Source organism: Grampus griseus, assembly GCF_964374135.1.
Source record: "Grampus griseus genome assembly, chromosome: 20".
In the NCBI taxonomy this organism is placed as follows: Eukaryota; Metazoa; Chordata; class Mammalia; order Artiodactyla; family Delphinidae; genus Grampus; species Grampus griseus.
In genome coordinates, this window is record NC_139014.1 from 950,284 (window position 1) to 965,882 (window position 15,599).

Genomic DNA, 15,599 nt, shown 5'->3' on the forward strand with positions numbered 1-15,599 from the left:
TTTATAGTGCATCTTAAATCAGGTAATGTGAGTGTTCCAAACTTGTTCTTCTTTTTCAGGATTGTTTCTGCTATTCTAATTCCTTTAACTTTCCACGCAAATTTTAGAATCAGCTTGTGTATATCTACAAAGAATACTGCTGGGATTTTGATTGGAGTTGCATTAAATGTATAGATCAATTTGGGGGTATTTAATACTACCTTTGATCTCTTTCATGAGTTTTGTAGTTTTCAGCATACAGATCTTAATATTTTAATTTTAAATCTTTTACAGGCTGAATTATGGAAATGGGAAGCGAAGAAGAAAAATGGGAGAAGCTGGATGCGGAATTTGATCACTTTGTGGTAGATATGAAGCCCTTTGTTCTAAAATTACCCCATAGGTCAGGTAAGAGTATGTTTGAAAATTACGTTCTTAAAATTAATTTTTTTCTTTGTATTATTTAGTCAAACCCATGAACTTTCAAAATGAAAAGTGGATTCATTTAATAACAGTTTTCATCTTAAGCTGATAAAGGATTGTTTACCTTGAGCTGTTGGAGGGTAAACAGAAATTTAGTCATGGTGAACTACTGAACTGTGGAAAGGTATTATTACTGTGAGACCACTTCTCACAGGTCATGAGCTTAAATTGCATGGGTCTTTAAAGTTGGCTGTTACTGTTTTTTCCTGCGTCTTTTTCCTCCTACCATGAAGATGGTTCTTCTTTCAGGAGCCTACTGTCCACCTGTCTCTGACCCTTTTGTTTATCAAAGCAGAAAAGAATCTGTTAGTCTTACATGCTCATTGGTTGACTGACTAAAATCAAGTGTGAATGCGTTTTTGTTGGCATCTTGTCTGCAATTCCTAACCTTTTCTCCTCTGTGAGTCTTTGTCTCAAGTAAAAAAGGTTTATCAGAGAGCAGTTGAAGAGAGTTTGAGGGGCAGGGAAGACCCTCTGAGTCATAGTAGGCGTAAGGCTGGCCGTAAAGGTAAATCTGATTTGGGAGCTTTCGCGAGGAGGGTTCGGAGTGGGGCCAGGAGACCGGCTTTTACCCCCGTGTTGTCCAAGTCCCCTGTTTCTGTGAGGTGTCTGAGTCAACTTCGTATTCAACATGAGGCGCCGACTCAATGTTAGATCTTTATTCCAGGGAGCTGCACTGGGAAGAGGGAGCGCAGTGTATGAGTTACGCGTTCTGTGGTCACCCGTCGTACCAGGCAGGGCCTGCAGCCTGTCCGAGTCCAGGGTGGCTTGGCATGGTCTTCCCTTCACGCCTCTTCCTCTGCCTTCTTCTCTTGCCTTGTTGGATGGTAACCTCTTCTTTCTTCTTCTGCTTTTCTTAAAATGAATATTTCCTGTCCCGTGGCTCATTCACGATTAGTTGAATTAGTATTTAATGATATTTCTATACTGTGTCCTCTTCTGATACTCAGTGCCTTTTTTTCCTTCTTGTCTTAGATCTGCTGATTAGCATAAGTGTATATTAAAATCTCTCATTATAAATGTACTTCAGACTATCCTCATATTTCATCTTTTTTTTTAAAGATGCAGTATCACTTTTTAAAAATTAATTTATTTATTTTTGGCTGCATTGGGTCTTTGTTGCTGCACATGGGCTTTCTCTAGTTGGGGCGAGTGGGAGCTACTCTTCCTTGTGGCGCGTGGGCTTCTTGGGGTGACTTCTCATTGCAGTGGCTTCTCTTGTGGAGCACGGGTGCTAGGTGCGCGGGCTTCAGTAGTTGTGACTCGCGCGCTCTAGAGCGCAGGCTCAGTAGTTGTGGGGCACGGGCTTAGTTGCTCCACGGCATGTGGGATCTTCCCGGACCAGGGCTCGAACCCATGACCCCTGCATTGGCAGGCAGATTCTTAACCACTGCGCCACCAGGGAAGTCCCTCTTCTTTTAAAAAGGGATTTGGGGTACATAGAATTGGATTAATTGTGATCTTTGGTTCATGACTCATTGTCAGTATGTATTGGTACATCCCTGACCCTCTTTTATGTAATTAATTCATAATGAATGCTCAGACACTCACATCCCAGTCAAGAACCTGAACATTCATAATAACTTAAATTTCATTATAGTTAAATTCTACTTTTGATAATGGTTTTCGCCATTATTTTAAATAGAGGAATTAATTTTTTTCGCTAGCTGGATTGTTGTACTAAGTTGTATTCACCGACTATTATATGGATCTCAGTTTGCTGCAGGGCGTATAAACATATAGTTTGAAAAACTGTTTGCTTAAGTTTATCCGCTTTAGTTTGTATTTTCTTTTTGCACAAAGTACACCTGATATTTCAAGAAGTTTGTTTTGTGATTATATAATTTTCAAAGCTAAAAATACAAAAGTTATTTAGAGACTACCTTTCATACATGTAGTGATAAATCCAGTATGAGCAAAGTGGTAAATCTGCCCCAGGGATTTTTGTAGGTAAAACAATAAATGAATATGACCTTTAGAAACTAAGACATTGAAGCAGATTTATGATTTGTGTTAGATATATAATCCTCAAATTGAGTTAGACTGATAAAAGATTAATGTCAAAATGGTTTTCCTGAGACCTAAAAACAATTCTGTGTCGTGGTAAGATAAGATAATCAATAGGTCATTATATGTGGATTAAACTGTGCTACATTTTTAAGGTAGCTTTTAAAGGGATAATTATTTTTCAAAATTACATGTAAATATGTAACCCTCAATTGTTTTTAGAGAGGTTAAAAGAAATTCCTAAATAAATCATCCACAAATCCCTGAAGATTACCAGTTTAATAAATAAAACATTTGAGATTCAATTTTAGATTAGGTTTAAAATGCTAAATAAGATTGCATTCTCTCTCTCTTGGTTTGTGTAATGAGAATTACAGAAAGATTTTTCAACACAACGGAAATTATTTTAGAGATGGTTTTACAGCAACCTTTTTTTTTTTAAACATCTTTATTGGGGTATAATTACTTTACAATGGTGTGTTAGTTTCTGCTTTATAACAAAGTGAATCAGTTATACATATACGTATGTTCCCATATCTCTTCCCTCTTGTGTCTCCCTCCCTCCCACCCTCCCTACCCCACCCCTCCAGGCGGTCACAAAGCACCGATCTGATCTCCCTGTGCTATGCGAACAGCAACATTTTTGTCTCAGATTTATTTGGTAGCAATCCTGAGATCTTATTACTAGTTTAAAGTTAAACTCTAGACCAGGGTGGGTTGGCAAACTGTAGCCCCTGGGCCACATCCAGGCTGCTGCCTTTTTTATAAAGTTTTATTAGAAAACAGCCATAACCATTTGGTGACGTGTGGTGTGAATGGTGTGTGGCTGCTTTCATGCTACAGCGGCAGAGTTGGCTAGATATCATATGGCTGCAAAACCTAAAATATTCGCTGTCAGCCAATCCCTGCTGCAGACTAGAGCAGATGTTTTATGGGTCTTTAATGTAATGTTTTATTTTTTGAAAACTCAAGTCTCTAACAGCTCCTGTGTATTTCTAGAGCGGCAGAGGTGTGCACTTTGGATTAGAAAACTGTGTGAGCCTTCAGGAACAGGAGCAGGGGTCACAGGCAGGAGGAATCGGAATCTGTACGCAAAGCTCTTACTACACATGCTCAGGCGAGGGGCTCTCGAGGGCCCTTTCACTCACCGCCCTGAGCCAGGGACGCTGAAAACTTTACCTTCATACATGGTAGGTGTCTTTGACCAAAAGATGCATTCGTTTGTTTCTCTAAAAGTGTCAATTTATCATCCCATTTGGGAATGGTCATATTATTAAGCTACTAAAACTATTTTTTTGCTCCCTGATTCAGTTTTTTTCCGCCTTGAATGGAAATCAGATATTGAGCTCTAATGGAACCATACTTAATTGATTTAGTCATCCTCCAGTATTCTACAATATTTCTAAAAACATTAAAATGAATTTTTAAATATTGGGCCTTAATTTTCCACTAATTTTCACTGGATTATGTAATAATTTATGGATGTCAGTAAATTCTAGTTTATTAAGCTCTTCTGTATGTATTATTTAATGTAACGAGAGGTTGGATTGAATTACTTTTTTTTAAAGTTTTTTAGAAAAATTTATTATTTATTTATTTATTTTTGGCTGCGTTGGGTCTTCGTTGCTGCGCGTGGGCTTTCTCTAGTTGCAGCGAGCGGGGGCTACTCTTCGTTACAGTGCGCAGGCTTCTCATTGTGGTGGCTTCTTTTGTTGCAGAGCACGGGCTCTAGGTGCACGGGCTTCAGTAGCTGTGGCACGCGGGCTCAGTAGTTGTGGCTTGCGGGCTCTAGAGCGCAGACTCAGTAGTTGTGGTGCATGGGCTTAGTTTCTCTGCTGCATGTGGGATCTTCCCAGACCATCGTGTCCCCTGCATTGGCAGGCGGATTCTTGTTTTGTTTTTTTTATTATCTTTTGGCTGTGTTGGGTCTCTGTTGCTGCACGTGGGCTTTCTCTCGTTGCGGCGAGTGGGGGCTTCTCTTTGTTGCGGTGCGTGGGCTTCTCATTGCGGTGGCTTCTCTTCTTGCAGAGCACGGGCTCTAGGCACCCGGGCTTCAGTAGTTGTGGCGCGTGGGTTCAGTAGTTGTGGCTTGCGGGCTCTAGAGCACAGGCTCAGTAGTTGTGGTGCACGGGCTTAGTTGCTTCACGGCATGTGGGATCTTCCTGGACCAGGGCTTGAACCCGTGTCCCCTGTATTGGCAGGCGGATTCTTAACCACTGCGCCACCAGGGAAGTCCCAGCCCATCTATTCTTTTTTTTTTTTTTTTTTCTTTTTGCTGTACGCAGGCCTCTCACTGTTGTGGCCTCTCCTGCTGCGGAGCACAGGCTCCGGACGCGCAGGCTCAGCAGCCATGGCTCACGGGCCCAGCCGCTCCGCGGCATGTGGGATCCTCCCACACCAGGACACGAACCCATGTCCCCTGCATTGGCAGGCGGACTCTCAACCACTGCGCCACCAGGGAAGCCCCCATCTATTCTTAATGACCGAAGGTAGAACATTTTCTGAAACACATGCAGATGTTGAAATATGAGTGTATTGTATCATGCTTTCCCTTTCACACTCATTTTATGGAATTGTAGGAAAGGGCTTTATTTTACTAATGTTAGTAATGTAAAGGCCTAGAGACCTGTCTTGGATTTTTCATCTAGCTTGTGGGATACTGCAGGATGACCAGAAACTTTTATTTCTGGTTTTTATTGATTTTGGTTTCTCTGCCTACTGATGTGTGTGTGTGTGTGTGTGTGTGTGTGTGTATGTGTGTGTGTGTGCGCGCGCGTGCAGAGTAGTTAATGATCACAGAAAGAAATAGGAGAGCACATGATTTAAAAAGAACTTTTCACTTATCTTTTCATACAGCTAATATTCCTTTTGTAATATAAATCATTATTATCTGATGTATCTGTCATGTAATTTTATCATTTATCAGATTTCTTATACAGCACAACATAACTAAAATGTAAATAAGTTATCCATTTTATGTATTTTAATATTTCATTGAATGATACATTTTTATATATTTTTATGTAATTGAATTTGAGTATTTGAAAGGTTGTCACTAAACTTGATGGAAATCTTAACTGATTATCTCATATAGTACATTTTGAAAGAATAATTTTTCTAATTTTTAAAAATCAGTCCATCTATTTTGATGAACCAAATCCAGCACAAGCCAAAGGATTGTCCAGCCCAGAAGGATTACCAGACTGGGTGATGGGCGAGCTGGGGAACGGTGAGCACAGACTCAGCGAGTCACGGACGCTCTCTTCTGGAGAAGATTGCTCTTTGGTACAGTCGCCGACCCATGTCCAGAGGTACGCCATGAACTTGGGGTTTCAAGTGTGTTTCATTATTTAGCCCATCTTTGGAACTGGTAAGTACATTCCATTTTTCCATGTTTTTTTTATGGTAAGCAGTTGGTTTACTTTATATTTTTGCTATGAAGTTGAGGGCTATGAAGGAATGTTGTATAGTTAAAATAACAGTTTTGCTTTTCCATTTGTTGTATATTCAAGATTATAGTATGTTTTTAGCTGCTTTTTGGATATATGTTAAATATTTCTATCTAGTCCACTGCTTGGAAAGTGGTGCCTGAAAATCTTTAAATGACACAGTTCTCTGTTTCCCTTTATGACAAGCGTGAATTAAGGACATTTCACTGACTTCAACCAAATATAACATCCTCCATATCCATCTGGAAGCTTATGCTTGAACTTCTGTCCTTTCCCCTCATTGAACAGTGTTCGTTTTGATTTAATAAAACAATGAATGCAAACATAAACCCTATTAAACGTGCTTTCTTACTAGAGTACTAAGCTTAAATAGGATTTTTAGTACAAATAAACGTGAACTTCTGAGTTTGTTAAGTACACAATAAAACAGTTGTTGTAGTATAACTTTTGGCCTTCAGGATGGGTAGATTTAAATTGGACTTTTATCAGATTTTGAGTTTTACCTTTGGCATGTTCCCTGAAATGTTAAAGTATTGGACAGTGTCGATTCTTACATTACTCCTCACCATTCTCTTGGTAATTTTAACTTTTGGAATTTGAATAGGTTATGGATATGTAATCTTTCTTTTCTGCTATAATTTTTTTTGGTTTATTCCTTAAAAGATACAGAAATCTTATTAGTAATTTGAAGTGTCTTCGTAGTTGATATAGTCTGGTTATGTTTTTCAGACCTCAGGTATTATGGTGGAAAAGAACAGGTGAACAGAAAGCAAGAGATCCAGTCCATATGAAATTTTTTTATTAGAAAGGGGAAACAAATTAATATGGAACAGGAAGAGGTGATATAATTAAGGACATGTTTCGGAAGAGGGAAAAGGAATGAATAGATGAGTCCAAAGCAGGCGGTGTTAAATACTAATTTTTGCCTTCCTAGGAGATTCAGAAGCAGAAGAGTTGTGACTGGAATTTTTGTTAGCTGTGTAGCAGTAAGTTGGGGTGTAAGGAGATTGTGGTCTCGTTACAGAGACTGAGGCAGGGACAGTGTTCTTCCTGTCTGCACGGTATTTCCAGTGCCTGGCCCTGGGTGGGCACCTGTGACCAACGGTATGAGTCTTAGTTTTTGGTGAGTGCCTACATGAGTCAGTGAATGGGCTGTTAGGCACTGCCACACATTGAATTTATTCTGGACACAGCCTCTTTGAGGCAGGCATATTGTGGCAGAGAGAATGGCTCACAAGGATTTGCAAAAAGTACTGTTAGAAAAAGTTGAGGGAAGGATAAATTTTAGAAGAAGTTAAGGGATGTGTGGTTATAGGCTACAGAGATGCCCTGTTTGTGTCCTAACCTTTTTATATTTTTAACAATGCAATTAGTAAAGGCAATGAAGGAACTGGAAAAGGCAAGTCTCTTTCTAGTCAAGTGTTAGAATTTCACTAAGGCCAAGGCCAAGTAGGGCTGCAAAAACAAAACTTCTCAGGGGTATCTTTACTTACATGCTTCTCTTAACTTAACTTGATCTATTTAAAAATTTTAATTTGCATGTACATTAATTAACAGATATTTGTAATTTTATGTACATGAAGGCACTTAAAAGTAAAACTAACATTTACTTCATCTAAAGGCAATACAATTGATTTAAGACCAGATACAAAATGTGTGAGATCAGATCAGTAGTGGTGGTGGAATCTATTGATGGTCTGACTTCATATTTTTTTCTGAAGTTGTTCCTTTGCTCTGAGTGGTCATACTGTGCTGCTGAAAAAGTTAGAATCTGCTCGTGTTGACCTAATACATCTCCTCCGTTCTGCAAGGAATTGTTTAAAAAGTTTAAGAGGCTTATAATATTTGACACATGTATGTTTTTGTAGTGAATAATTTATTGTTACTTAGAACTGAAGTTTAATGCTGCCTCATAAATGTTACAACCACTTCAACTTGTCCTTTGAACATCCTCTTTAATCTTAAAAGATTTTCCCCCTTAGTGTTTCTGTTTTGATCACTTTATAAAATCCTGCTTTACTTAGACCTTTTTGTATGTGAAGTATTTCTCATGGCATTTTAGATTATGCTGTTTGTGTCCTAGCCTTTTTATATTATTAAAGATGCAGAGTCCTTCTGAAGCCCCTTTGTTAGGACCCTATTCAACAGAGACGGCACCTGCCCTTTACCTTTATTCTTCCTGTAGGATATGGCATGCAGCCTCATTCTAGACACATTAGAAGTATTACGAGGTCATATTCTGTCAGGCTTATTATCATGCTTTTTTCCACCAAATACACATTGCACACTAGTAGACTTAGCATTTCACTTCAGACAGTTTCAACACATAACTAGTCCTGTCCTGGTTTTATCCTTTTTCATAGTTCTTGGTGTAAGCTTATGTTATTACCCATGGTTTATTTTATAAAAACCACTTTCCAAATTGCCTTGCCATTTTATTAGAGATCTTTTATTGTATTTAATGTCAAATAGCTGCTTCCTTTCTTGACAATGAAATACTTGAATTATATTTGAACTTGGAGCATGGTTTTACAAAATGTTACTAATGAGACCATAGACATAGATCTCCTGCCTGTACAGTTTGGTTAATTTCATTTAGACAACCATGAGATACATCCATATAAATGACTTCCCAGTCATCTTTCAGGTGCTTACCATTGAGAGATGGTAAAGATCCTGATTGTCTTTGTGGTACACAGAGTTTCAGGTGGCCCCGAGATCCTGCTCTGGGTGTTGACAGCCTTGTACAGTCCTTCCTCCTTGAGTGTGGGCAGGACCTGTGAGTGGCTTCTAACCAATAGAGTATGGCAGTGGTGATGGGCTGTCACGTCCGTGAATACATTGCGATACATAAGACTCTGCCCTGCTGGCAGACTGGCTCTAGAGGCTTGCTGTCTTTTCCTTGCTGGCTTGAAGAAGCAGGCTGCCGTGAATCCCATATCCAGAAGGAACGGAAGCTGCTGACAACCGTGACAGTGGGGAAGCAGATTCTTCCCTCATTGAGTCTCCAGATGAGAACCCAGCTCTGGGCAAACCCTGATTGCAGCCTTGTGTGGCCTTAAGCAGAGGACTGAGCTCGGCTGCACCTGCACTTCTGACCCACAGAAACTATGAGAAAATGTATGTGTTGTTTAAAGCTGTTATGTCTGTGGTAACTGGTTATGCAGCAATAGATGACTGATACAGTTTTTATCCTCATTTTAGAAAATTATACAGTCTATATATGATGCACGCTCTTTGTAAAAACCTCAGTGTAGAACTATGAAGGGTAAAAAGAGTCCTTCCCTCCATGTTCTTGCTTCACTTCCCTCACGAGAGGTAGTTGGCATCAACAGTTTGGTGTGTATCATTCCATAGTACACACATACCCACACGTATGTAATTAAAAATTATAGGGCTTCCCTGGTGGCGCAGTGGTTGAGAGTCCGCCTGCCGATGCAGGGGACACGGGTTCGTGCCCCGGTCCGGGAGGATCCCACATGCCGCGGAGCGGCTGGGCCCGTGAGCCATGGCTGCTGAGCCTGCGCGTCCGGAGCCTGTGCTCCGCAACGGGAGAGACCACAACAGTGAGAGGCCCGTGTACTGCAAAAAAAAATAAAAAATAAAAATAAGTTGGCTTGTACTACATGTATTATTCTTTTGTCACTTAACTGTGTCTTAATCCTGTGTCATGTAACCTGTGTAATCTTTTTCATCACAGATAATAATCCATAGCATAGATTTACTGTAACTTACCCGTCTCGTTGCTTTTGATTCTTTAGTGTTAAAAGAACGCCTTAGTTAACTTCCTGGTGCATATATCATTATGCGCCTGTGTGTGTTTGGGCTATTAGTGATGCTGTAGCTGGGCACAGTAAAACATTTAATGGGTGAGCTGTTGGTGGGATTATTAGTAGGTTCAACACCTTGTGCAATGGTAACAAAAATATATGGGCTAGTATGGAATGATCTCTAAGATGTATAAAGTTCAAAAGAAGTACATAAAAGTGTAGTAAGCTTCCATTTGTGTGTGTGTGTGTGTGTGTGTGTGTGTGTGTGTGTATTTTAAAGAGTATATATGGATACGTATGGGTACGCGTGCATGGAATATTTCTGGGTGCCACATACGAAACTGTTTTACCTTTAGGGAGTGGGAGTAATCTGGTGTGAAAAGTTCAAAAATTTTTTGTACACATGTCTATGTTATTTTTAATAATCACACATTTTTTGATAAATGGTGTCAGGTTGCCTTCCAAAACACTATCTTATTAAAAAGCTTGGGCATACACACTATTTACAGTAGTTACGCACGTTAATAAATCTAACCATATATAGCAAATACACAGATTTAAACATAAGAATGAAATTTTCCCAATGAACAGTCTCAGTGTTTGTGGATTTCACTTGTATTTCTAGTTTGTTAAAATAGGAACCAAGTGAGGCAAGTTGTACGTTTATGGAGCACCTACTGTATGCTAAATACTCTTCTAGAAATCTTTTGTAAGTTATCTGATTGCATCCTGTCTGTAGTTCTGTGAGGTTGACAAAATTGCCCTTTGTATTTATTGATGAGGTAACAGCTTCAGTAAGGTCAATAAACTTTCCCAGTGATGGATTCAGTATTGGAATCTAGGTCTTTGTGATTCCAGACCCCATATTCTTTCTGGTGTTCCATGTAGGCATGAGTACTTTATGCAGCAAACATGGAAACTTCACTATAATCCATTTTTTCTCCACTTGAGCTGTGTTAGCAATCTTGGGCGACTATACCTTTGTTCTTGGTTATTTCTAGGTTGAGCTGAAATGAGGCAGTTTGCCTTTGCTCAGATATCACTTCTGACACTTGGCAACCATGTATCCTCAGGCAGCTTACTTACTTTCTCTAAACCCCAGTTTCGTCTCCTGTAAGTTGGAGATGGGGGTAGTACTAACGTCAGAGTCGTGTGGGTGAAGTGCATACTGCACGTCGAGCTTCTGACCCGGGACCTGTGAAAGTGCTGGCTGTTGCTAACGCCATCATCAGTGGTGCGGGGATGGTTACTTTAACAGGCCACACAGGGGCTTGCTTGTTAGAGTGACTGCTCTTTTGCTTCTCTCATTATTTAATCTTCCCAAAGGGTATTGTCTTAAGGTCCATTGGTCATTAATTATTTTCAGTTCCTAAAAGTCATTCTGTGTTTCTGAGAGAAAGAAATTAATGTTATGCAGAAAAGTTCAGATTGTAAGTATGATTCCTGCACACTCTCAGAATAAAGAGAGGTAATAGTATTTTAGAAGAGGCTTTTGGGAGTTCCTTGGTGGTCCGGTGGTTAGGACGCAGTGCGTCCACTGCTGGGGCCCCGGGTTCAATCCCTGGTCAGGAAGCAGATCTTGAAAGCCACGCAGCGTGGCCAAAGAAATAAAAAAATAAAGTAAAAATAAAATAAAAGAGGTTTTGAATCAGTCTTTATTTAGATAACTCAGCAAGCCCCCTTTTCCAGGATAGAGGGAACACAGTGTGGCTGGCCCTGTTTTTAAACATTTTATCACAGCGTGTATTAGAAGCTGCCTAAGTGACATTAGACTTCAGTTCTTGTCGTCTCTCTGTGCTTTTTTCTGTGCATTATCCCAAAGACAGACACAAAGGTAATAGATTTTATTTTGTCCTCCTGTTCTGTGAAAAATGTTTTGAAGCTTCTTCTTTTTTTTTTTTTTTGCGGTACGCCGGCCTCTTACTGTTGTGGCCTCTCCCGTTGCGGAGCACAGGCTCCGGACGCACAGGTCCAGTGGCCATGGCTCACGGGCCCAGCCGCTCCGTGGCATGTGGGATCCCCCCGGACCAGGGCACGAACCCGTGTCCCCTGCATCGGCAGGCGGACTCTCAACCACTGCACCACCGGGGAAGCCCTGAAGCTTCTTTTTAATGGCTTGTAATTATTTTTATAGCTTTTCAGTCAAGTATGATGTGGTCTGGTAGCTTATCACCAGAGTGTAGTTAGGTTCTGGGATAGGGGACGATGAAAAAGAATGATGTAATACCCCTTATTGTTTCTACTGGAAACTTTGGTTAAGAGTTACGGGTTAGGAGAAAGCAAAGAGGAGAGATGTGGAATCAATGCCGACCTTTAAACACTGCTTCACGGTGGAGGAGAGACAATGCTGCTTATTTTAGAGGACTTCACTGCTGAGAAAGAAGGCAGCAGTTGTTTACATTTCCTCAGATGCCACTTTATAAAGAGTCATCATCCAGATTGCTTAAGAATTCTAGGAGCATGCAAGCAGAATTATTATTTATTATATATGACTTTTACCATATTAGATTTAGGTTAATTTTACATAAATTAAAGTTTTATCTTTTGATTTATGTTGTATCCTTCAAATAACAAATATGTTCATACCTTTAAGAAAGGACTTGGAGAATAATTATCCTATTTTACATGAGTGTAGAGGACTATAATTTGTGCATCTTGCTTTAATGAGATCTTTCCATGGGTTATTTGGTGCCAGATTTCAGTTTGGAATGGAGAATCTAATTATAGTCCTGCCCTTATGGAAAATATGATTTGCTTTACAGTGAGCCTCTTTATGATGTGGTTTTCCAGGAATGCATTGTGGCGAAGAGCGGGGACTGTGTCCTTTAAAAATGTCTCCCAGTACAGCCAGCGTTTCGTGTGCTGGTACAGTTTAAGAACATCGCCAGCAGATGGTGACCAAGTATAATGAAAAAATGTACTTATGGTTGAGTATGTTGATCTGTGTGAAAAAACAGTTTTCACTTTAAAAATATTGATTTAATTTTTAGTCTGTATACTCAACTATAGTAGATAGAATCTTTTAAATTTGTTAAACTCCATTTCTATATGTAAATGGCACTGACCTATAAATAGCCTCTGCTTCTAAATTGTTGGATGAATTTACAGGAGAGCTTATCATTACCTTTCCTTCCTAGGATTTCTTTATGTCCATTGGCATAGATAATTATGGTTAGGGTTACATGTAGTAAAACATCCTTAAATATTATTCACAAAAAGTACATTCATTTTATTTAAGAATTGCCCTGTTGATTAGGCAAAGATACATTCTGCACTAGTACATGACGTATGTTCGTTCCATACGTATACTACGTATATTCTGCAGCAGTGTAATACAGCATCCCGCAGTGGTGGGAATGTTCCGCAGCTGTGCTGTCCAGTATCGCAGCCACTATTCACATGTGACTGCTGAGCACTTGCAGTGTGGCTACTGTGGCTGAGGAATTGAATTTGGGGTTTTAATTAGTTCAAGTAGCCATATGTGATTAGGGGCTACCAAGTGGGGCTTGGAGTTCTAGACCTGAGTCTTCCTGCCAGGTGGAGAGCTGCTGTCTAGGTGGGCAGTGGGAGGTGGGTGTTGGTGCATCTAAACTGCCTCTGCCCCCGGGAGAGACCTGTGCTGTGTGCTTACTGCACTTCCTGGGTATCTCCCTTCTTTGGTGAGGATCGCCTGTGATCAGTATCTGGTAGCTTCCTGTTGGTCAGTCTAAGGTTTAAGAGGACCTCTCCCCAACAAGTCTTTTTGGAAGAAAGAAAAATTAATCATTTTTCTTAAATTAATGAAAGAAAAGTCAATCTTTTTCATCATTGTGTTTGGAGAGAACGTTTAGTGAGAAACAAATGTGATTAACTTGGTCTTTTTGCCAGAATGGACACTTGTTAGGCAGATGTTTAACCTTGAGCTCTAGGGGTAAGACTGCTTCATAAACAAGGGATGGAAACTTTCTTAGGATCCTCAGTAGAACAGTATGTTTCACACCCTCATGGGACCACTTAGCTGCTCATTAATTTTCAACAGTGATGTGCTAATTAAATATCATTCTTAGGTATTTACCAAGGCAAGGCCAAGTGACAGCAATTTGTAACTGAGATGGAATAGCTTTGAAAATAATGGCCTTGCATTTCTTTTAGGCTTTTTTTTCATTGAGTCAGATTTTTGACAAATTTAGTCACTTCTAACTTTTTAAAATTTTTTAACGAGTGGGGCTTTGTAATAAGTATCTCTTTGTTTCACAAGCAAGTTTCTTTTTGTGAGATCATAATATTGAACAGTTTAGTTCTGATTGTTCTTTTAAACAAAAAAGGATGACAGTAAGCTTATATGTGTTGTAAAACTTAGAGGGAATTAAAATACTCTCTTGAGTGTTGATACTATTAAACCAGAGATATATTAATAAACGTTGATTTAAATGAGTGACTTTTAAAGCTGGTTTTTAATTTTAAAATCAAATGTGTTATTTTAAAGTAGGAAATGGGGAAAAATACAAAGTCTTAAAAAGTTTATGAATCTCTGATCATTTTTTGGTTTGGTCAAGCTTCTCATTTATTTAAAATTTAGTTTTGTTTTTTTTATTCCTAATAAAGTTCTCTTTGAAATATTAAAATAAATATATTGTGGATCCGTGGAAGTTATTTTCATTTTCTTATTTTCAGTGTTATTTGATACTTTACTGCGGTATTAATTGTTGCTAATTATTTTTATGTTTCATTGATATTTAGCAATACCGTAAGAAAACTGTTCCGCAGATGGTATATAACAGTATTACTTGCTGCTCAGATGAATGCACAGATGTGAAATCTAAAGTTAGTTCTCATTTTAGTTTTCTGATTTATAAGGCAGTAGTTGTATTACTCTTAAAAAGTTTTACCTCTGTGAAACATAGCATATATGTAAACAGTGTATGGAAATGACAGGTACAGTTTAAAGAGCAGTTAGAAAATAAACGTCCCTATGCTGCTAACCCAGCCAAGAAATAGCACATCACTGCTCCAGGAGACCTTCGGCCGTGCCTCCTCCCCCTTGTCCTGAAAGGCCAGCGCTCTGTATTCTGTGTTGATCATTTCTTTGCTTAGATCAACATAGAGAACATGACCAGCTCTCCAGAAACCTCTCTCTCGCTCCCTCCCAGTCATTTATCGTCCCCGCAAAAGGTGACCACTATTTTGCATTATATCAACATAGGTTAGTTTTTGGTTCATAAAGTATTTTCACTTTTTTCCAGCTTCTTTTGTTCAGCATTATGTAGTGAGATTGATCCATGTTGTTGCATTTAGCAATGGATTTTTCTTTGATTACTGTGTGAATATATCACATTTTTATTTCCATTCTGCCATTGTTGGATGTTTGGGGTTGTCCCAGCTTCTAGCTATTACAAATAATCCTGTGAACATTCTTTCACACGTCTTCTAGTGCACATATGTATACTGTGTTGACTTGGAAGTGTAATTATGGTAGATGCTGCCAAAGAGTTTTCCAAAATGGTTATAGCAATTTACATTTCCACCAGGAAGGCTTTCAAAGTCTGTGGCTCATTGTCTTTACCAGTACTTGGTTGTTCAGTTTCTTTTAGCTTCAGCAATTCTAGTCTGGTACATGTGAGTTTTAATTTGCATTTTCCCTCATGACTAATGATATTGAGCACACTTTTCTATGCCTGTTGACCATTTGGGTATCTTCTTTTGTGAAGTTCCTGTTTGTTCCCATTTTAATAAAAATGGTTTGTCAGTCTTTTCTCCATTGATTTGTTGCAACTCTTTATATATTCTGGAAACAAATTCTTTGATACATGTATGGCAAATGTCTTCTCCCACGTTCACTGGTATGTTCTGTTGAACAATATTTAATTATAATATAATTATTTTTAGTCAGTCATCTCTGATATTCTTTTTTGTGTGTGTCCTGTTTAAGATT

The 15,599-nt window shown here is 39.1% G+C and overlaps 1 protein-coding gene across 2 annotated transcripts in view; it reads left to right on the top strand.

Moving 5' to 3' along the window:
- The window catches only part of CEP112 (centrosomal protein 112), a 418,975-nt gene that overhangs the window by 5,869 nt on the left and 397,507 nt on the right, over positions 1 to 15,599 (top strand). For both annotated transcript variants that reach the window (XM_082679947.1, XM_082679948.1), the window contains exons 2-4: positions 274 to 387; positions 3,469 to 3,659; positions 5,605 to 5,780. In XM_082679947.1, the coding sequence (XP_082536073.1) occupies positions 282 to 387; positions 3,469 to 3,659; positions 5,605 to 5,780 (473 nt within the window). In that variant the 5' untranslated portion in view covers positions 274 to 281. The remainder of the gene's footprint in view (positions 1 to 273; positions 388 to 3,468; positions 3,660 to 5,604; positions 5,781 to 15,599) is intronic.